Source organism: Glandiceps talaboti, chromosome 13 (assembly GCF_964340395.1).
Source record: "Glandiceps talaboti chromosome 13, keGlaTala1.1, whole genome shotgun sequence".
NCBI lineage: Eukaryota > Metazoa > Hemichordata > Enteropneusta > Spengelidae > Glandiceps > Glandiceps talaboti.
Window position 1 is genome coordinate 5,960,973 of NC_135561.1, and position 23,868 is coordinate 5,984,840.

Genomic DNA, 23,868 nt, shown 5'->3' on the forward strand with positions numbered 1-23,868 from the left:
ATGAATGAATGAATGAATGGATGGATGAGTGAGTGAGTGAATGGATGGATGGATGGATGAATGAATGAATGAATGAATGAATGAATGAATGAATGAATGAATGAATGAATGAATGAATGAATGAATGAATGAATGAATGAATGACATTATTCAATACATTGAGACATTACTTTCGCTACATCCATGTCATATTTTCACTTGACACTTTAAATATCCCCTCGCCGGGGTGCTATGAGATAAGTTTCCCTTTCTCTCCTCATGTGAGGTACTCGACAACGTCTGCATGTTCTTGTTGTTATTGCTGCTGCTGTGCAATAAAAAAATCATACATAGTAAAATTCGTCGAACCAATCAAAATTTTAACTTTTCAAAATGGTATTATCGCGCTCATTCAATAATCGCCGGCATTTGTTCTTTTAGCATCTGTGCACACATTGAATACATCTATATGGTTTCCCGGCAGCTGACTCAGTTCAAAGGTTGCAGCCCTTATCAGGCGCCTCCCATAAATAGTAATGTGACGTCACAGAAATCACGTGACCGGAGCGGGAGCGAGGCACATGTCGGCCGCCATTGTTTGCTAGTGTCACGCAGTGCAAAATTCTTGAATTTTACCGCCAGTTTCCACCGTCGAAACAGCTTTTCAGCAACAGGTTTTACTACAAAGGACTCTCTTGGTTCTTTAAGTTTGATTTTAGACTATTTTTGTATTGGACATTTCCTTAAATATCGACAAATCGTGCGATGTCTGCAAGTGTAGATCAGGTAAAGTACCATTGGGTGTATTTTCAATAGGGCTTCTGTCGTTGCCAACAAGGTCTTTCTCATGAAAATATTTGCTAATTTTCCGTGTTTTTCTTTTTCTCTTTCATGCTTGTCAACCGATATTCACTGAGCAGCGACCTAAAGGGCAGTCAAATCGCGGTAAGTGTGTCATATTTTCGACATAGTTCGTATGTTATGTTGCGAAATGCGAGGGGAACGACCACGGCAATTTGACGTATGAGCATGTGCCGAGGTTGCGCTTGGACTCGCACAGAGCGTTACGTATATGCATACCAAACTCAATCACCGTTTCCTGTTTCTCTTTTGCAGTACAAAATGGCCCCTTAAATCAGAAAGAGACAGTAACCGATGAAGATTTCGACGCCTATTTGCAGAACAACCAAACTAATCAGGTTCGTAAGAGAAATGTTGAGAGAATTTCACCGTTATAGTACCTTCGCAGTAGACATATGTTAGTATTGTTACGCACACCGACAGTGCTAGGCGTTGACAGTTTGCTAAATGCCACACTTTTGGCTCTAAATGTATCTCGTTTTCGTAAATGCTCACACAGTGTGATGTTATTTTGACCGAAAGTGAATATCTTTCCTAGCGTTAGGACGTTAGGCATGTTTGTTCGTCTGATGGAAAACCCATAATGGCCATTTCCCTATAAATGTGATGACGTGACACAATAGTTTCGGGGTCTACTTGTAGTAGTAGTACAGTGTGAGGTTAGGAGGGAAAGCGAATCATTGTTCTTGGTTTCAACTTTAGTTTGAATAACAATTGATATTATGCACAAAAGGACATTTTTGGAGGGGCAGATAGGATTTGCTGCATCAAATTTCAAGCTAGTGTAGTATAAAGTGTGCCTGTTTTATTAGACAACCACAATGTTCATATAAACCAGGCACATTTTGTCTAAGCAGTTTCATTAATAGTTTGTCTCATGCTTCACCGGGTTTCTAATTCTTAAACTTCCCACCTAGCAGCTGGCATTTGATTGAAACTTTTTTTTTTTTTTGAAAAGAAACGCCATTGTTTACATATTTATTGAATTGAAATGAGTGAGCATTCATAAAAACGAAAGACGGTTATTCTTTTTTCAGCTACAAAACTTGGAGGTATGTCAAAAGAATAAAAACCTATGATTTGAATTTAGTGTATACTAATTGGGAGATTAACACCTAATGAATTTGACATATAAAACACAATTATGTTTCTAGATATTGATTTAGTCATCACATAAACATGTCACCATGTAATCAAAATGGTACTAGGTAGGTTTGTTAGCCTTTATACTAGCATGTTGTAACAAGGTCAGAATATGTAGATTAAATTTGAAGGGCAGTTGCATATCCTGAGTGTACTCATTTCAACACAAAGGATTTATTGTGGGTCCTGAAGTATTCTGAAGATTAACAAGGTATGAATGGGAATTGACAAGATGTCGCAAAGTCTAAATATTTCTGTTCCACACAGGTATGTTGTAGTGTAGCCATGTAAGCTGGGGGTTTGGGCTGTAGGAAAACCTACAGAAGGTATTTTATACTGTCGATTAGTATTTCTAGAACTATTCTGTTAGCTAACTTTATTTGGAAGGTCACAGTAAATCAAACAAGTCATAACTTCTATATTGCAAAGCCCTGTTGAAGCATTTTGAGGGGTTTGAAGTGGAGTTAAATATTAATCAGACTGTTATTACTGTTATACTGTATAGTTTGGAGTACTTTTGAGCAAGTAATAGTATGGCTATATTACTATCTGCAGATGTAAAAATAGGTGGTGATGCCCATTTAAATATATAGAAGTATCGTGTAGTTAGCAGTAAGATAAATGTATGGTCTCAAATACATTGATTTTACCCTCTTCAGGAGAATACTTTGAGATGTATTTGGACCAAATTTAAAAAAAAAATATTACCTGTGTTTACACTTCATTCGTGCCATTTTCTTGGAAAAAACAAGTATCATATTTTGTTAACTAAGCTGAGCACCCACTATTCTACAGTAAATTTATTGCGATGTAAACATTGCATATTGTCCAACCTCCTCAAGAAAGCTGTCTTCAGCAGTCCTTTCACACCTAGTTGGCATGGCAACTTTGTACAAAGACATTGATCTTGTAAAGGTGTCCTGAAAGGAAGCATCACTACAAATGGATTAAACCAGGTTGAGACAGAAGAAGATCGCTAGAAAATCTATACTATCCGCTTGTATGAAAAGCATTCCTTCAAAGTGATCTAATTTGCATTTGCCCACTGTAGCTACATGGAGTATGAGCAACATTAATGTTTGCAAGAAAAGTTACGAATTAGGTATACCAAGTATATACAAATGCTGGCAAGAAAAGTTACAATTTTAGGTACGCCAAATACACATTGATGCTGGCAAGAAGAGTTGCAATTTATGTATACACCAATGCTATGGGCAAAGTTGCAATTTAGGTATACCAAATACACATTGATGTTGACAAAAGAGTTACTCCTGTAAGATGTGCTCATTTTCTTGTGCACCAGATTGTTAAGTTGTATCATAGGTATTCAATAGCAAGAAGTTGTATTAAGAACTGTCATAGTGTGAGATTATTGGGTATGTGCATACATGTAAAATAGTATATATTTTTATTTGACATGAAATAATACCAAAACAACTCATCATCTAGAGTCAAAATCAACATACAAAATATATAAACTTGTGAACTGTTATCCCCCAGGCCCTCCCCCCATGTAGTCATCTAAATAAAATTGGTTTCTTCAAGTACAGCATTAAAAAAAGTCAAATTGGAAAAGAAAAATATTGGGAGATAAGGTACAAAAACCTTTTTGAAAATTCTGAAGTCTAGAATAATTTATACTTCTAGTTTGAAAACCTGCTGTACTGTTTGAACCTCTGACTATATAATTTTGTAATCGTAAATTCTTGTGTCAAGTGTTATGTTTGCAATGGTTGAATCTACTCTAACAAATACCATACAGTAAACTTACAAATTTGCAGCCAAGGACATTGGACTGTCATAAAACTTAATCTCTGGAGTTATTGCTTTGTCTGCTTCATTCCACTCAGATTGATATGATATAAATCATTTTGTTGGGGGAGGGAAGGCTGTTTTGTTGACCTCGTAAGGGGTCAGTGCTGCAAGCTGGTGACAGAGCCACCAAATGGGGTGATATTTACAATGTAAGTGTCTGATAGCCATCATCAGCACTGTCCTAATGTGTGGTGATCAGTTTACAGGAACTGACTCAGAAGGAGGTCTTGCAAGGTCTTCACTGTACAACTGGAAATGATAGCAGTTGTATAAGCCAGGCAGGGCTGAAGGTCATGTGCCCCTAAACATGGGATGGAGGTGTAGAATTGTGAATTGATAAGGTAGAATATCACGAGGGAATTGTCAATGCCCGGTAATGCCCTATGTCACATGGTAATGTTGTAAATGTTGACATGTTTGATGACAAACTTGGATACTGTAATAGCTATGCTGTCATTTTGTAAATAGGAGTGCTGACTATTCGTTCTAATTCTCGGTACATGAAATTACTGCCCACATTTGATTTCTTAGTCGACACCATAACTTTTGCTCCACATGCTTTCTGGGAGTGCATGAGAATAAGTTGACCTTTTTATTCTATTTTGACCCTCTAGCATGAGGTAAAATGTTATTGCAGGTACTGAGAAATTAGCCTCTCAATTAGTGATAGATCTTCATTTGAAATAAACCATGTAAATAAAGCCAACAAAACTTGTATCCATAAAGTTAAACTAGTGTGTGATACATTGCAGTAAAGTGAGTAGGTCTAAAAGTGGAGTGAATCAAATGAATAGCTATGAAGAGACAAAGCTGTGGATAAAACCCTTATTGTGTTGTCAAATCTTTATCTGCCAGTTTTAACATTCAGATAAATTTATATGAATATGTAACATATGGATTTCAAATTTTTATAGCAGTCAGCACTTTATAGTCAGTAGCAAAGATTGCGCAATACTGTCATTGGGCTGTGAAAAGAAATTCACATTGCTTGTAGTCACTATAGTTTTGCATGTCGCAGAGAATGTGTTATTTTTATGGTAGCTTTAAATACCACAAACAGGGAAGTACCATTTATGCCTATTGCTAAATTAACATAAAGTGTCTAAAACTGCAGATCAAACAGAAAACCAGTCCATTTATGAATGGAAATGTACAAAGAATGGAAATGTCATCTTCTCATGATGTTTTGATCATGAAAAAAGAATACAAAATAATGAGATCATTATTTTGAAGCCTTATTTGTTAACCAGCATAGGATTTGCCATTCAGGAAGTGTTTTTCTTCATTTTGATGCCCATGGGGTTGTTTGAATCTGGACCCACGGATAGCTATATGAAATGTTTGTTTTGTGTCATTATCAGAAACAAGTTGATGATATTGGTGGATATGATACTAGCATCATTTCAGTTATATAAGTATTAACAGGATATGAATCTCCCCTTTATAAGGCATCTTCATCATGGTTAAATTCTGATCGGATATGATTTGTGAGATGAATGTCATTTGGAAAGAGATTGTTTCAATTTTGTTATGACTTGCAAATAACTGGGGGAACCCAGTTCCAATTAAATATCATGTCAATAACGGGATCAGGAGCCACATCTCCTTCCCTTGCCCCACCACCTTTCTGGTCACTTACATTGTAATTATGCACCAAATTCAAATAAAAAAACATTGTTTGTCTCGGGCTATTAGTAGGTAAAATCATAGATGTTGCAGAAAATGTTTTGAATATTTATGGTACAATCTACCCCGTTATCCCCACATTTTAACAAGTACCAAAACGAAATTATTGAAAACAATGTCAAAATATATATACACGTTTTAGTAGATTGCTGTTACTACTAGTGTTCCTGACAAGGGTTGCTGTACCTATTGACTTTCAAGTACGATAACTTTGTAGAGTGTTTTACATAACAGTTAGATGCAAGCCTTTGAATGTATATACAGAAACCAATGGTAAGATTTTGAGTGTATTCATGTTGTGTAATGTGTAAATGAGGTGTAATTCAGCAGGTCACATTGTTTGTTTATAGTATTTATTGTAATGTTTATTCTAATGAGTACCATGACTCAGTATAAAATGAATGAAATATTTCAATGACACAAAGGAAGTGAAACTTGTAAATAAACAGGAATTGCAGAGTATCTGTTTTTCTTCACATCTTCCTATGCAGACACTCCCCATATGTTCTTAGGAGTAGTAGAAATAGAATTTCTTCAAGTCTAGGCCAATTGAACAAAGATTTCATCTCGGCATATCAACATTTGACCACACAGATAGATAGTTTTTTAAAGATGCCCCTCTAATGCAGTCCATGGGGTGGAAACCAGGAGTTATTTTGCCCTTCAACACTAGAAAGCCTTCATCTGATTAGTCTGTACAAAAATATCAACCGATCAAGGCCAGATAAAGATAAGGAATAAGCAGTATGTAAATGATTTGCTAACCTGCCACACCCGTATATGTCAAAGGTCAAAATAGTCTGTGGGTAATGGGGATTAGCTAGCTGGTGTGAGGATTGCAAATAGGGAAGTCACATGGGAGTTGATACAATGACAAAATGGCCATAGGGTGTGGATTGACTGAATTCTGAGAATCACTCTCGCCACTTTCCTGTGTGATGACAAGTCTTTGTGAGATGAATGGGCAACAATACGGAAGTGGAAGATACTGAGTGTGCCATGTTGAACTCACATTATGACGAGACTGTAGTACTATATATGCACCAGCATTTGGTTACATTTACCATTCTACTGTTATATGGTAGCATTAACTTAGTAATCTTGGCAAGGGAAGAATAGAAAACAACAGTCTCACAATGATGCATGCACATTTGAAAGTAACCTAGGGTGTTCTGTAATATTAGGAGTTTAGGAATTTAGGTTTAGGAATAACAAAACAGTTTTAACCTCTGATTTGTACATTCATTGCTCCCAAGTGGATACTTATTTGCTGCCTTTGTTGCAGGCAAATTGCAGGCATTTAATAAAATGAAGATTATTCTCCAAACCATTCAAATTTTTGCAAAAGTGATATCATTTACAACATCCACGAGATGAAACTTTTTAAGGTAGAAGGATAGAAGGTGAAACTGATAAGATTCCTTTTCTGAACACATTCAAGGGAAAACACTGATGGTCTATGGTCTGCCCACACATGGGGGGGGGGGGGGGCAGAATGTAATACGACTCGCAAATCCAACACTAAAGGCTGGACAAGTAAATGGATTTTTATCCAACTTGTGTTTACCATGAGTGGTTTTACAGATGTTAGTGTGGACAGGCTCATAGAAGTGAAAAGGATCCATAATTGCAGAGTCCAAAACAATGTCTATAAAATAGCTAGTTTACTACCCCTCAACAACAGCAGCAATACAGTGGGGTGCATATTTATGTAATCTTCTGTATTTTCCATTAACATTGACTGGCACATTACCTGATATGTAATGATGTGACATGCATGGGAAGCCATCATTGAGATCAAAAGAAATCTTGCAGGATGCAATGAACCTTGAAATAGTTAGTGTGTGGGAACTAGCATTATATTGCTTTCTTGGAGGCCACCGTGACAAATTATTACTTATTTTCCTTCTCCTGAACTAGGAAAGTGTAGTACTTGTATTCCAGTTTCGTATCAGTCATCTCATTACAAACTTTGATGCAAGTGTCGATAACTAACTGCATTCACAACTGGTTTTACATTTTGAATGTAAAAATTCTGTTAAAGTTAATAATGCTGGTTGCCGGCCTTGTATTAGTGCAGTTGTATTTTAAATGTACATCGCTAGCATGCTACAGATTCTTGAAATTAAAATTTTAAAATATACTACCTGACACCAACTCCCTACTTTGTGAACCCTCTCCCCTCATCAATACTTGATGACCCAAATTACTGAATGTTACAACGTTATACTAAATAAATTTGAGCTATTGAAGTTAGTAGATCTCGTTGAATGTGTGATTTGAGTACAGAGATTGTTCATGCATAATTATAGCAATACTTACATATTTTTTTCTTTCTATCCACATGCTCACCTCGCTGATGTCAACAGGGCTATAATTCTGGACCCAACATGCCACCTCCATCTGACCCATCAGGTTACATGCCCAGTTATTATTCCTCCTCGATGCCATTTCCTTATTTGAACACTGGTGGCGAAAGCACCTGGTCAACAGGAGATAACTTCAATTTCTATGGCGGTTATGGACCTGGAGACAGTGGAAATTACTTGCAGGATAACTTTTATAGTCAACCTGGGACTACCCCTCCGTATTTGAACCAGTCAGGATTTAATTTCTTTCCTGGAAATGCGGACTTTTCAGCATGGGGTAATAGTACCCAGCCCCAGGGACAAGGAAATCAACGGAATGCTGGACAGGGACAAAGCTCCTATTCCTATGATTATGCTCGCTATTCAGGAACAACCATGGGAACAGGCCAGCGATACCAGGATATGAACGGTATGGAGGGGGGTGATGGGAAAACATCTGGAATGAAGACTGTTGAGCAGGGAATTTCGGGACTGAATTTAGGATCTGATCCTAAGCAAAGCAGCAGTTCTGGAAGTACTGGGTCTGCAGGAGAAAGCACTGTTGATTCGGATGCAGTAAAATCTCAGCCGCAGACCTCTCAAACTGTAACAACTACTTCACCTGTTGTTAGTTCGGCACCAGCACCAACAAGCACTGCAAGTAAGCCTGTGTCGTGGGCTTCCATTGCAAGTAAGCCAGCAAAACCTCAACCAAAGTTAAAACCAAAAAGTGCTACTCATGCTCCGGTTCCGGCACAGTTGCCTCCGATGAAACATACCATGGATATCGGAACTTGGAATGGTGGAGCTAAGAGTGCTCCTAAATCTGCTGTCGCACCTCAGCAGGCACCTCCAGCACCCCAGCAACATCCTCAGGCACAGCAACAACGATGGACTCAACAACGCAGTCGAGGGGGTGATGCGAACTTTAACAACCCGCCTACTTCAGGCAATGCAGGACTTGCTCCTATCTCGGCTCCTGCAGCTAACAATGCAGCTGCAGTTAATAATCATCCTGTTCTTGAGAAACTGCGATCAGCAAATGAGTATAATCCATCAAACTTCAGTTTGAACGCAAAAGGAGCTCGGTTCTTTATCATCAAGAGCTACTCTGAGGACGACATCCATCGATCCATTAAGTATAGTATCTGGTGTAGTACAGAACATGGCAACAAACGTCTTGATGCCGCATTCCGTGAGCGCCAGGGCAAAGGACCGGTGTACTTGTATTATAGCGTCAATGGCAGCGGTCATTTCTGTGGTATGGCTCAGATGATGTCTGAGGTGGACTACAATGTGACAACTGGTGTGTGGGCACAGGACAAGTGGAAAGGAAGATTTGAAGTCAAATGGATTTATGTGAAGGACGTACCCAACAGTCAGCTACGACACATCCGCTTGGAAAACAATGAAAATAAACCTGTGACTAATTCACGTGACACCCAGGAAGTTCCAATCGAAAAGGGCAAACAAGTGTTGAAGATCATGCATAACTATCGCCATACAACATCCATCTTTGATGACTTCGGTCACTATGAGAAGCGTCAGGAGGAGGATAATACTCGTAAGGATGATTTTTATTCCCCAAAAACAGAAGATGATTTGATATGTTAACATTTTATTCCTATATAAATGTGTCCTCTACCTTAATTGTACTAATAGGTTAAACCAGAAATTGTATATGATTTAGTGAGAATGTGATAACTTGTCATTTTCATGTTCAAACACCATCTCTTCTAATTACGAATTTGTTTACCATAGATGCAGAAAATACATTTTAGTACAACATGGCAAAATGCAAGTGAGGTTTCTTGAAAAGCAAGTATTCCTAAGTTGGTATTTACAGTTTTCAGACATTTTATATATATAGGAAACTAAAAATTGAAGTTGAAAATTTGTTGCGTGTGAATGGTAAAAGTAAGGAAGTTTGAATGTTTGTCAGAAGTTCCAGTTATGCCAACTGTGTGTGTGTGGTACGGTATGTATAATTCTCCTTTTTAGCAAAAGCTTTGTAAACAAAAGGGTTGGACAGCAGACATCTTGGAATCTTTTGAATAAGATTGAAAGTAGATGTACATGTATTTGTTGAATGGTCTGTATCGTCCTTGTTGCAATTACATGTACAGAATTATTGTAGGTCGTATGTGAACTTTATGATTATTTCCAGGCATGAAAAATGTCATTGTCAATTATTTACCTCGCATTTACTATTCCAGTTTTATAAATTTTACATTTAGTTTATCCTCCTAACACTCTGGTATTTGTGAAAAATTTGATTGATATTTACAAAGTGTTGAAGTGGTTTGTTTTGTCCATATCAAGATATAGTCCATGAAAAGATAACCACAAATGCTGCAGGAATGTGAGAAAATGTTCTGTCAATTTTGATATGATTGTTAAAAGCAAATTGAAACTAAAATGGGGAAGAGCTCTTAAATGTGAAATAGTTGACACTTGGATTTAATATCTTTCCTTGCTAAGAGAGTGAAGTGAGAGTCCATGTAAAGGGGTCATAGTTTGATTAGTAAGTACATAGTTTGGGCAGTATTCCAAGACACTGTGACCTTGTATATATTGATTACTGAATCCGTGTGCAATCTTTAGTACTACTCCATAAGGTCATGTTTACATTCAGATGCAGTCTTGTATAACGGGAGATGAAGTGTGCATTTCTTGGGAAATTGCTGCACTAACAGACTGGGAGGCGGAGTGGGGATTGGTTTGGGATTAATTGCTTATCTTCAATGTACCATGCTAACTTCTTGTGCTGTAATTGTTTTAGAGGTGGGAACACTAGTCTCACCCCCCCCCCCCCCCCATGCCAGATTTTAGGGGAAACAAATCTGTTTTAATTTAATGTCAAGTTAATGTTTTCATTAATGAGAACCTAGCCTAATCAGTTTGACTGTTTTATACCCAATTAGCTTACATACTTCCTCTGAAAAATTGACAAATTTGATTTTCTGATTTAGCATAAATGAGTCACGTCTTCAAGTGAATATGTCCTCTGCACACCAGGCTAAATCTTGGGCTCTAGTAACTAGAATTCTGAGTGAAAAGTTTCCTGGCGTGTCGGTTAGAAATTACGAATGAATTTGTCTACTTATGAGTTTGTATACCCGTGTTTATGACTAAGAGGGTGGGAGAGAGAAAGGTGTCCACATTCCCTTGTTGCTAAAAACACTCGTGGTGTTTTGCTAGGGTTTGCATAGCTTTCCATATCTTGCACCATACTTTTGGGATTGGGGTGAGTACCACTAAATCACCTTCGGAACTTGGATAGCTTGTACCTACATACTGCTGCTCTTTACAGCAGTGACTTTGTAAATTGTGTTGTGTATGGCGATATCATGTTTTGATGAAGTTGTTTTATGTTTTACAGGCAAGGACCCCAAATAAAGCCAGAACAAAAAGGAGTAAAAATTGGAAGGATTGCATGGATTAAACATTAAACAAGAGGAGGAAAGAAAGAAAGAAAGAAAGGAAACTTAGTTAAAAATAATTGTGCCTATTTGGAGGAAATGCTGAAAAAATAATCTTAATAAATTGTAGCACTGATTTACTGGACTTTTCCTTTTAAAACTGTGATAGGACCCTGAACAGATCTGATTAGGACAAGAGTGACTGCGTTGACATTGAAAACTAAAACTTGATTGAACAAGAAAAGACTTCGTTAAAATTCTGTGTATTTTAGTGTACTTTGCTGGCTTGCATAGCCTATGCAGGAATCTCATATAGTGTGCACCTGTGGTTATCATCATCATCATTATTATCCTGTCTATCCCGATAGCAGTGAACAACAATCTCTTGGGAAATCAAAAACTTGACTACAGAAATGTGGAGTTTTATCAATAGTTTGTGGAAGTGTGGAGCAGCTTCATACGGTATCAACCATTCCGGAACGCCTGGATCAGTGTGACTTTACAATGATAACAAAAAAACAAACAAACCTAAAACTGAGAAAAAATAATAAAGAACTGACTCATTTCCAATGGCGTTGTCGAGACATGACTAGATCTGAAAAAAAACTTGGGATTTTTTTTTGGCAAGGCCATGTGGAATTGAGTAATAAAATACTGACTCATTGAGGTTAGATTTGTATTAGTCTAACTTTGGATTCAAAGTCCCCAGTGTTGGGACTTTGACAGAACCACCTTGACATGACTACAGAACTGAATAAACCATTGCACATCATGCAAAGCATTCCCTTCAATCAAGGGGAAGCCCCTGAAGTATGAATGGAAAGACATTGTATTCCAAGAACAAGTATGGATTTCCTCCCGTAAATCACCGTTTGATAGTGCTAAGTACAAACAGAACTGGTGAACACAGTGAGGTATTCAAACTGTCAAAACACAAAACAAAACAATAACTGAGCTGTGAACGTAGTTGATACAATACATTTACATAAACGTACAAGTTGATACCTGCGAAACGCTTCATTCAACAAAAGACTTGGTTTGATTTTTCCCTCGTGAAAGTTTTTAACATAGTTGCTTTGAAGTGTGATTTGACCCTCTGGAATTTATAAAGGGGAACAAAATAGCTCCTAGTGGGGACAAACACTGCTTTTCAAAAATACAATGGACAAATGAGAAAACCAGACATTGGCGGTTAATCAGCATGCACTTTTTGGAAGTGTGCATTGTCTTTTTATTGTTCCAATCGCAATCTCCCTCGTGACCATAGTTATTCAGTCACTTTGTCATGATGACACTATGACCCCCGACCCCCCCATCTGTCTGTTAATTTCTGTCCCTGCCCTGTCAGGTTCCAGCGCAAGATATACTCTATTTAGTTGAAATAAACTCAAATTTAACAGCAGGTTTGTGTGTATTCAGTGTGCATAACTTAATAGTTAATTGTATGACCAGGTAAGTACACCTATTAAAAAATGTATTTTCTACGATATGGTGTGTAAATGGTTTGAAGGTCAGATACCCCCCCCCCCCCCCCCCCCTGTGTCTCAGTTGTGTGTTTACACAGCCATTTACAATTATCTACTACCATATTGCCAATCATTTTATCAGGAGCATTTCCAATGTGTATGCAGTGGGAGTTTAATTGAGAACAGCCTCTTGTTGGTCCCCAGAAGGGACCTGTACTTGGATTTGATTCCGTCCATCTGTGTGTGTGTCTGTGTGTGTGTGTGCGCGTGTGCGTGCACCCTCGTATCTCTTGCATGCACCAGCTGATTTCAACCAAACCTGGCATAAAGGTAACAACATCCTATGTGAGACATGCACATCACTTTGTTTATGGCTGAATCAAATATGGCTGAATGACAGCCATATTTGTTGTTAAATTTCACAATGTGCATCATAACATTGGAAGTATAATATGTAGTGACTCCATTCAAGTGCCCGCCTTCACCAATATCATCAAATATGAGCCGCCTTTTAAGACGCTGACCTTTGACTTGGACATTGCATCATTTATGACTAGCTGTACTAGACCAAGTATTGGTTGAATCAACCAAAATAAACATACGTACGTGTTTGACGTTTCAACCTGTCTACCTACATACATACTACCCAAATTGGTTTTGTGTTAATAGCTAAACTTGCCATATTGTGATGATTTTGGAACTACTTTATTGTTAGCCCAATGACACGTATACGGTATACCAATACTGAGTTATTAGTAGCCTTATCACTGGCGTATTGCTATACTAAAAGTTTCGTGTGTGTTTTTCGAACTATGGCGGACAGAAACGAAGTTGTAATGTTTAGTTCTAAGACGAAACCTCTCCGTGTTTTGTGTAAACCGTGGGCTTTGTGAGAAAGTACCACACATTATGCAATTGTAATTTATAGGCAAACGTTTCAAATGAATTAATTTTTTATATTATGGGTACACCTAAAGTAGATGTTGCAATGTTATCGCCAATCCTAATCTGTGTTTAGTGCGTTCATAATTACTCGTGGAGTCTCTGCTCTGTCTCAAATGTCCGGCGATTGCCGCGTTGTATAAGCAATTCTCTGTAAACTCCCACTGTGTTCAGACCTTAAAACTGCTACTAACTGTATAGTAAATAACTTGCACTTATGGATAATTCAGCTCTATACAGCAAAGGGCGTGTTCCAATGAGTTTTCAAATGTCAACCTACCTTCAATGTACTACCATGGTACAATCATGATTTTGAAGTACTATCCCTTTGATCGTTGATGATGTGTCCTTTACTAGAAATATGTTATTTCCGTGATGCCAACCAAGCAGGACTCGATTATGGTGAACAAACATCTCTTATGATGGTCTTTAGAGTCTCAAAGTTTTGAGGCACTTTTTGATTATTCCACGAATACTTCTTTTCTGTGGAAGGGGTGAGGATTGCAAGCTGATTCTGATTCAACCCATTAAACACACCTCCCCCTTTTAAACCAGGTATACAGTTTCTACCATACTCTTATTTTATGTCACTCAAATGAAACGAAAGTAGATCCCCGTGGTTGTTGAAAATCTGAGAAAAACATAAATAACCAGAGATCAGGAAGAGCATGACTGCATGTAGTTCTGCTTGCATACGGAGTAATCCGGTACTCGATTCTGACAATTGTCCCTCCTATTCTTAGTCGGTAATATAGACCCGTGCACCGTCTGCAAGCAGGACTAGACTGCGTGCTGAAACTAAGGGTTATGATCAAATTGGTGGGGAGCTTTACATGTAAATGACGAACCGAATATCCCCCAGTAGGCTGTACAGTATATTATGGAATATATTATGACTGTGCCACTAGAGGGCAGTATTTGTTTCGGGGGGGTCTTCAAACCTTAGCGGTCTCTGTGTACTGAAAGATTTGCAGTGCCATGGTTGGCGCTACTGTAAACTATGCGCCGGGTGATTAAAGGGGAATACACAACAAATCTTTCATTCAGACTATACGCATTACCAAATTCTATGAAAATGGTTTACAGATCTTAATATGAGCTTGTTTCAGTGTGATTGCTAAATTATAGCTGTTCTTTTGTTTGGTTGCTGAACTGTTGGCCCTGAACGGGAGAGGAGCTATGTCAGCACAGTCTGGTGTGTATGCGTCCAGAATGCATAATTTCTCTCGCATACAATGTCCAATTTCATTCAAACCTGGCACAAAGGTGACATGTGTGACATTGTAATGTCACTCCGTTTCAAGATACATACAGTTTGATCGAACGGTGGTCATATTTGTAGTTAAAAGCATATTTACTGCTTAACTCAAAAATTACAATGCACATGCACTCCATTCGAGTGTCCACCCCGTATTATCAGGTGCAAGTTTTCTTTTCAGATATTGACCCTCAAGCCAATTACAGCTACTTCTTACATACGTGAACATCTGTAGTACAGACACTTTGTGGCATTTCTAGGGGAGAGTAAAGGGAGAGCTAAGTGTACTATCATGTGAATATATATATAAAGCGACATTCAGCTAAAGACCACAAATTACCAGTCCTGGGTATTTAATAACGTCACAAGACTTGAAGTAAAACCATATATCGCAAGAGGGTCTGATTCACTTGAAGTCAAACAGTCAGTCGTACTTTACAAATTTATTTATCACTTTTGCCACTTGAGGGCGTCAACATCCCAATTGAGGTCGAAGTTCACTGTGCGTGGAGGAGTTTCGTTTTCATCAGGAGAGCAGCGTGTCGCGTTTTAGGCCAAAATGACAATTGCGTTGATGTCATTCGTTGGTGCGTTTTTTAAGTGTCTCTGGTACAGTCTAGAGGCATTCGTTTTAATGTTGCTGCCATTTTTGAAGAGTCGGAAAGATGTCGCTGGTGATATCGTTTTGATTACAGGTGCGGGTAATGGCATCGGACGACTGATGGCTCTGAGATTTGCTAAACTTGGGTGTGTGCTGGTACTTTGGGACATAGACGCCAACAACAACAGGGAAACCGCGAGGGATATTAAAGAACTTGGCTTTGGTACTAAAGTGCACACGTATAGGGTCGATTGCTGTAGTAGGGACGAAATCTACAGATATGCACAGGCTGTCAAAGAAGACGTGGGAGATGTTACTATTCTCATCAACAATGCTGGAATCGTTTCCGGGAAAAAATTTCTACACTGTACGGATACGTTGATAGAGAAGACCATGCAACTCAATATCATGGCACACTTCTGGGTACGACTTCACAAATTTACCAATGTCTATATTTTTTCATGCAACCATGGAGGTATAAGGGGAGACCACAGGCACTTGTTTGCCGAGATACGTTTCAGAATACAACTATAGATATCGATAATGCTGAGATACTTGGCAAATAATATATGAAAGGAGTAAAATAACTCGGGTTTCTAGGATCTCGTAAAAATATAAACACATTTCGCAGTGCGTGGACTTACGCGATCATAGAAACCCGTGTTATTTTACCCCTTTCATAGTATTTGCCAAATATCTCAATATTATTATCGATATCTTGTTGTATTGTGAAACATATCTCGGCAAACATTGCAAGTGCCTGTGGGGGAGACCTTCATGGTCAACTATAGTTATTCAGTTACCAAATCATCCGATTTCACACTGTACATGTTTACGTCATTTTTTGTTTACGGAACGGTTTAATTGGTCGACTGATTGATTAAACTGATTGTCAGTAGACCTTCAGTAGATTTTAAATAGTTAATATTTAAGTACATTGTTACTTTTTTTTCCATTAACCATAGACACTGTATAGATATTGCTACCTTCATGAAGAGTTTAGATACACTGTAACTTAAAAAACAACCACAACCTAAACAGTGATTCATAGACGCATATATGGATGGTAAACATCTAAGTAGTGATTTATGGTGTGATTTTTTTTAGTAATAAAATCCCAGTCTCAGTAGATGTAAGATAATTTGTTGTGATTTTCATTAACCGAGAAAATACAAAACAGTCAAAAGTTGGGTTTGCTGCATTGTAAGCTTATAATAGTTAATTTCACATCCTTGCCTAGACAGGGTTGAAGCTATTATTTCAAGAGGTTTGAAGCTCCTAAATTCATATGTTTCTCAGAATATCACAACTTAAAATGTACAGCAGGGCTCTTCTAAGCCAGCTTTACAGATTTTTACAGCCCTATTTTAGAGAGGTCGCACGATGCAGTATTGTTGAAAATTACTTTCCTGGGTGACCTACACATAAGAAATGCACAGCTAAGATAAAATCAGCTCCACTCTCGGCTCCCTTTACTGGAACAGAACATTTCACCTTTTTTTTTCATTTCAGGTTTAATAGGATCTATATATGGGATAAATTTCATAGCAAAATCCAATGCGCAGAATAAACCCTAAGCTGTCAGTTCATGGAGAACCCCCCCCCCTCCCACACACACACCTGTCCCTACAACCTCCATCACTGCCATCCTAATAACACAGACATTGTTTCATTCAATTTTCAGACTGTAAAAGCTTTCTTGCCATCAATGATCAACAACAATCATGGTCACATTGTTAACATTGCAAGTTCAGCTGGTATAGTGGGTGTTGCTGGCTTAGCAGACTACTGTGCTAGTAAGTTTGCAGCTGTAGGATTCGATGAGTCATTGAGAGCTGAGATCATGGCCATGGACAAAACTGGTGTACACACTACAGTTGTATGCCCTTATTTCATCAAGACAGGGATGTTTGATGGTGTCAAAACAAAGTAAGTCAAATTAGTCTGTAAGGTACGCCTTGACGGTGCGCCCTCACACATTGGTTAATCCATCCCATGTTGGATGAGAGGAGACTGGTGAGGGCGGAACGACATGACAACATGACATCTTAGTCTGAGTTAGAAAAATTCAAAATATCACTGGTTACACAGATATTACTAATGCTGACTACACCTCTTAGGTCAAATACTAATCACATTGTGTTATTATATGCCACTTTTAAAGTATGCATTATCCTAGTACTATAGTTACACCAAACATATGTATGAGCTCACACTCCTGGGGAAGGGGTGGGGGTGAGGGTGGAGATGGATCAGGGTTGCCTCTTGAAATTAACATTTCACCGTTTTTTTCACCACTGAGGGCATACACACTATAGGTAGATCTGTGCCATTTCTTGTGGTCAATCATATTTCTATCATTAACTCATTAACTCAAGAATATAATCATGAAACCATACATTTCTGACCTAAATGTTTAAAACTAAGCCTCTATTCTTCATAGCGATAATACAGAATCTCAGTGAAAAATTGATTCATTCAAGAGAGTATACTGTACACATCAAACTCAAAAAAGTAATTTCATGTCAATAATGCAGTTCTCTGGCATATATTTTTCTTCTGATATTTTTAGTACAGCAAGAGTTCAAATCAAAAGTTACATTTATAAAGATTCAATGATAGACAGCAATAGCAAAACATAATTTTTTTATATATTTGATTTTTTTTTTTTTTTGATTTTTTGTTTCTTTCTTTACAGGTTTTCATGGCTTTTACCACTATTAGAACCTGACTACTGTGCAGACAAGATCGTCAATGCTGTCCAAACAAACCAACATATTTTGTATATGCCCAGAATTTTATACTTTATATTTTCATTTAAAGGGTAAGTTGTTTCTTAAAACTGAAAAATTCAGTGCACTTGTTTTTTATTGCTAGAATTTATGCAAGTTGATTCTATCTGCAAAGTGTACAAAGTTGTCGTAATTTTTTCTGCCACATGAGGGCGCCCTTTATAAAGGCCAAACTTATACCTACATCAAAGTTGAGGTGTTCAGAGTGTTCATCTTCCAATAAAATGTAAAAGTGACAACCTTAGTGCAGAGATGACAATGTTATACTCATTTACATACAGGTATGCAGTAATATTTTCTGTATTGGACTGCAGTGTAAATACCAATAGTGTACATACACACAATGCAATGTGACAACCCCATGATATGAGAGTGCCAGTGAGTTATACTCTGGGTATTTGAATGAGTACTTGCAGTGTTCTCTGTGGCCATATTTCCACAAGCATAATGAATGAAAGTGCAGCTGTAAACACTACAAGTACGAGTGTAAATATCCCTGAGTACCCACACTGAAACTTGTGTGGCATGGGGTCTGTTATTATTACATATGATATGTGTTTTGAAACAGCAAATTTCTGTAATAATGATACTTTGCGATCATCTACTTTCATGTATGATCACATCCCCATTTGCATCTCAGAAAAAAGTGGTCTGAGTTTGCATAATGCTTTCGGTATTGCACTGCAGTGCAAATACCACTAGTATGCGCACAGACTGTGCAAGTAATCACTGGTACATATTCACTGCACTGCAGTGCAAATACCACTAGTATGCGCACAGACTGTGCAAGTAATCACTGGTACATATTCACTGCACTGCAGTGCAAATACCACTAGTATGCGCACAGACTGTGCAAGTAATCACTGGTACATATTCACTGCACTGCAGTGCTAACACCACTAGTATGCACACAGACTGTGCAAGTAATCACTGGTACATATTCACTGCACTGCAGTGCTAACACCACTAGTATGCGCACAGACTGTGCAAGTAACCACTGGTACATATAATACATCTAACTACATTCTATATCATTCTTAACTTTGTTTCTTTTTTTTTTCAGGATTTTACCTGTCAAAGTGGCCAACGAGCTGGGTAACATACTTGGTGTGAATCAAGGCATGGACACATTTGTTGGAAGACAGAAGAAACAGTACTAAATCAAAGTTACACAGAGATGAACAATTTATTTCAAAATGGAAATCAAGATGAAAACGAATAGGGGGCTTCAAACTTTTGCTGGATTTACATACAGTGTTATTTTACACTTTGGGTTACAGGAAAATAGTTTGTAGTTGCTTGTGGTGATTTGTAACTATCATTTTAGGAAAATAAGATCAAATGTGTTGGTAAACCATAGTATTGAAGTCAATTTTGTTCCTATTAACACAAACTTGAAAATTATTGCCTGGAATTTTTGACTGCATGCTTCTGTCTTTGTTAACAGATTAACCCACTATTCAAAACATGTGACCATATATGGACATGTGAGCCTAATAAGGGGTTATCAGTGCCTGGATGTTTGTAAATTTACCATAACATTTAGATGAACTGTGATTGACTCAATTGGATAGTTTCACAACATTGAATCAAAAAGAGTCTGAATGTTTTTAATAGACTCATTGTAAAGTGAGCCTTTTCTACAAAGACAAGGCTGATTTCATCCTAACTGCTTTAGTCGATGTCAGTAAGTTGTGGAAAATCACCACCTGTGCATTGCGCAACTTCCGGTGCCTGGCACCCTATTTTGCATATGACTGGCTGTATCTTTTGGAGGTGGAGAACTTGTGGTTGAAAATTGACAAATGTGGATCACCAAAATATAAACATTCCCTATCTAGGCTTTTCACACATATCAGTGATGTGCTAACACTTATCCTACTAATTACCATAACAAAAGTTCATAACATAGAAGGAAAGGGGTTCAACTTCCACAGTGAACTGTTCTCGCTTGCATTTTGGAACTTGTTTGACAGATTCCAATCATTTGTATCAAAGCCCTCCAATGCAAGGAGGTTTCTATAAAATGACTTTACCATGTGTCGAGTATCTGGTACAAGAAAACTATCGTACGTCAATTTACCAGAAATGTTCAACTACTATGTTCACATTTACTGATTTAGCAAAATCTTAGCCTTGTCTCGTCCCGGTGAACAAACTAATCTCGGATCAACTTTTGGTCTGTCCACCTTGCCTCTGCATGCTCCGGGCTAGACAAAAACAGACCATGCTGACTGATTCAAGGGTAACTCCGGACATCTCATCATAGAATGTGCATATTGTGATTCTATCTCACAATGATTTATTTTTGTGCAAACAATACTCAGCTAAATAAGCTGAAATAAAACACTTCCACAGATCCATGGTGTCCCAGGTGGTGTATTGGTGTTTGTTTAGATAGCTAGGTATTCTACCATACTCAGTTTATAATAAGCATCACACGAACAATGCTACATAATCTATACACTGTTTAGTTTTAATTATTTTCCTCACTTCTTTCCTCATTATCATCTGTTGACACATTGGTTCATTGAAAAGATTAGAATGTGTACGTACTGGATACAAGTATTTATGTTACCAACCAACCAAGCCATGGTCATTTGCCCCCCCCCCCCTGTGTTTACCCAGACCGCAGATTGTCACTTACTTGAATCCCTAATTCGGTAAATAAATTCTTCATGATTGCTTTGTGTTGCTACATTACAGTGCCACCGTACCATTGTCTGAAAAACAAAATTACTGACAATGCCAACATCAAAAGATATGAGTGTCGATGCAGCGTGGAGTAAGCTTACATTTACTTCATTTACATGTATTTGACAAGACCCCGATCCATAAGACTTAGTCATGTTTTTATTAAAAGAAACAACGAAAATATGACATTATTTTTGGTAGCGTATTATGTGATCGCCGCTGGAAAATATGTGATGACGTGATTTTTGATAGCGTATTTATCTGTGTGATCGCCGCTGTGTCACCGTCTACCGTTTCCTGTGTTCGCTCTTCAGACGAGCGCCACCATTGTGTGAAAAACAAAATTACTGACGATGCCAACAACATCAAAAGAGATCTTGAGTGTTGGTGCAGTACATGTTACCAGTTACTTCATTTAACCATAGACAGTAGAGGCCCCTCTACTGTCTATGATTTAACATGTTTAATATGTATTTGTCAAGACCCCGATCCATGCATCGTACCAGCATGCAACATAATAATTTTGGTCATTCACTTTTGTCTTTATGCTGCACTTTTAATTTGCATTTCTTGAATGGTAGGGCAGGTGACGATTTGGGCCATGGCAACTTTACATGTACGGCAAATGCTGGGGCCAGCGTTGTCGACTACATGTTAGCTTCGTCATCACTTTTTCCTAAAGTGAATAATTTCTCGGTAGTTTTGAGAACAGAATCCGATCACTTTCCCCTGACCTGCAGTCTTGGAAGTAATGCGTCATTTGGTTGCGAAGATAGCAGCAAACATAGCACTGCTACTAAATGTGTTTGGCTAAGAGGAAACTCAGAAATGTTTGCCGAAAATATTGAATCCCAACTTACTTCAAACGAGTTTAGTAGCATGATTGATGATCCAAATTCACCTCCAAGTATTTTTATTGATAACCTTAGAAATAGTTTTATGTCATCTGCCCACCAGTGTGGTATGGTTAAGAGATTTTCTTCAAATTCTGTAAAGTGTAAGCAACCTCCATGGTTTGACAGAGATTGTGAGAATTTAAAGGGTAAGAAGTACAGTTTGTTGAGGCGTTTTCGAAAGACAGGTGATGTAAACTTATTAAATGAATATAAGGTCGCTAAGCAAGAATTTAAAAACAGGTTTCGCAGCAAAAAATGTGCTTACTATAATAGTTTGAAAAGTCGTCTTGCTTCTAATATGTCAGATTCTAAATGTTTTTGGTCTACATTGAAAAAGATAATGTTTGTGAGTCCGACAGCAAACACAATAAGCGTAAAGAATTGGTTCGATTATTTTGAAAACTTATTTGCAGAGTTTTCATCACGTGGTGATGACTTTGAAATGTCTGATCATGGAAGTAGAGGGGTTCTACTTCCATGGTCTGATGAACTAAATGATCTTTTGAGAACTGCAGATGACTGTACTTCCGACCTAGACTGGGACATTCTAAATAGTAAAATTAGAGATGAGGAAATATTTGAAGCCATTAATAAGCTAAAGCCTGGGAAATCTGCCGGACCCGATAGCATTCTTGGTGAATTTTTCAAATCAACTGACAACTTCTTGGTTCCCTATCTAAATGTTCTTTTTAATAGACTATTTGAATCTGGCACTTTTCCAAAAGATTGGGCAAAAGCTATTATCATTCCACTGCATAAAAAGGGTCCGAAGGATTCCACAGATAATTACCGCGGTATTTCATTGTTAAGTATTTTTAGCAAACTTTTTACCTCTATCTTAAACAAGCGTCTTGTATTTTGGGCAGAAGCGCTTGGTAAAATTGACGAAGGACAGGCAGGTTTCAGATCTGGTTACTGTATTCAACAGTTGACAATATTTTTGTTCTTCAGTCAGTTATCCAGAAATACCTGACACGGAAACGAGGTAAATTTTATTGTGCCTTCGTCGATTTTTCAAAGGCATTTGATTCGGTAGAGCGTAAGAGATTATGGTATTTACTTCTGAAGGGTGGTGTGAAGGGCAAGATGTTTAAAATACTCCATTCTATGTACCAAGATGTAAAATCGTGTGTACGTGTTAATAATAATTTATCAGATTACTTTGACTGCCCCTCTGGAGTAAAGGGTGTATGTTAAGCCCTTTTCTGTTTTCGTTTTTTATTAATGAACTTTCAAAAAAATTCCAGATGTCCGGAAAAAGAGGGATTCAACTTTTTCCGGACCTAGTTGAGATCTTTTGTCTTCTATTTGCAGATGATATCGTGTTATTCTCCGACGCTGTTATCGGCTTGCAAGGTCTTTTAAATATTTTGAATTCTTACTGTAATACTTGGAGATTGACTGTTAACTTAGATAAAACAAAAGTGGTAGTTTTTAAAGCAGGAGGGCGTCTTGCAAAATCCGAGAAGTGGCTTTTTGATGGGAAACCTTTAGAAGTTGTGTCCTATTATAAATATTTAGGTATTATTTTCTCATGCAGGCTAATCTGGTCTACTGCAGCAAAAACTCTTGCTCAGCAGGCCAGAAAAGCCTTTTTCTCTATTCGAAGAGCGACTCAAGTGACAGGGATGTTTGCGTTTGATGTTTATTTCAAAGTGTTTGACACCATGATACTACCTATCCTTACCTATGGGTCTGAAGTGTGGGGTTTTGAGAAACACGAATGTCTTGAACGGGTCCAGTATTTGGCTTGCCGATCGTTTTTAGGTGTTTCGGGAAAAGCTCCTAACGTGGCTGTGTTAGGTGAATGTGGGCGCAAGCCGATTTTCTTTTATACGGCGAAACGCTGTATCAAGTACTGGGCCAAAGTTATAAATATGCCCACGACTAGGTATCCAAGGAAGTGTTACGACATGCTTTTGAATATAGAGAATTCTGGTGTCAGATCTAGAAGAACATGGGTGT

General features: G+C 37.9%; 2 protein-coding genes across 2 annotated transcripts; both read left to right on the forward strand.

Annotated features, from left to right (window-relative positions):
* The first annotated feature begins 545 nt into the window (after positions 1-545).
* Positions 546-12,650, forward strand: LOC144445139 (YTH domain-containing family protein 3-like). The gene is made up of 5 exons (XM_078134702.1): positions 546-765; positions 900-924; positions 1,096-1,178; positions 7,854-9,396; positions 11,215-12,650. Exons 1-5 carry the CDS (start codon positions 745-747, stop codon positions 11,229-11,231), a joined length of 1,689 nt encoding a protein of 562 aa, XP_077990828.1. The 5' UTR covers positions 546-744; the 3' UTR covers positions 11,232-12,650.
* A 2,783-nt stretch (positions 12,651-15,433) lies between these two features.
* Positions 15,434-20,616, forward strand: LOC144444688 (epidermal retinol dehydrogenase 2-like). The gene is made up of 4 exons (XM_078134201.1): positions 15,434-15,944; positions 17,206-17,450; positions 18,220-18,345; positions 19,377-20,616. Exons 1-4 carry the CDS (start codon positions 15,480-15,482, stop codon positions 19,471-19,473), a joined length of 933 nt encoding a protein of 310 aa, XP_077990327.1. The 5' UTR covers positions 15,434-15,479; the 3' UTR covers positions 19,474-20,616.
* The last annotated feature ends 3,252 nt before the right edge of the window (positions 20,617-23,868 follow it).

Excerpts from the sequence above, each read along its gene's own strand:
- LOC144445139 (XM_078134702.1), top strand. The coding sequence starts at position 745 with ATGTCTGCAAGTGTAGATCAG. Across the intron at positions 766-899 it reads TGTCTGCAAGTGTAGATCAG|CGACCTAAAGGGCAGTCAAA; the intron begins GTAAAGTACCAT and ends TTCACTGAGCAG. Across the intron at positions 925-1,095 it reads TAAAGGGCAGTCAAATCGCG|TACAAAATGGCCCCTTAAAT; the intron begins GTAAGTGTGTCA and ends TCTCTTTTGCAG.
- LOC144444688 (XM_078134201.1), top strand. The coding sequence starts at position 15,480 with ATGACAATTGCGTTGATGTCATTCGTTGGTGCGTTTTTTAAGTGTCTC. Across the intron at positions 15,945-17,205 it reads ATATCATGGCACACTTCTGG|ACTGTAAAAGCTTTCTTGCC; the intron begins GTACGACTTCAC and ends TTCAATTTTCAG. Across the intron at positions 18,346-19,376 it reads TTTATATTTTCATTTAAAGG|GATTTTACCTGTCAAAGTGG; the intron begins GTAAGTTGTTTC and ends TTTTTTTTTCAG.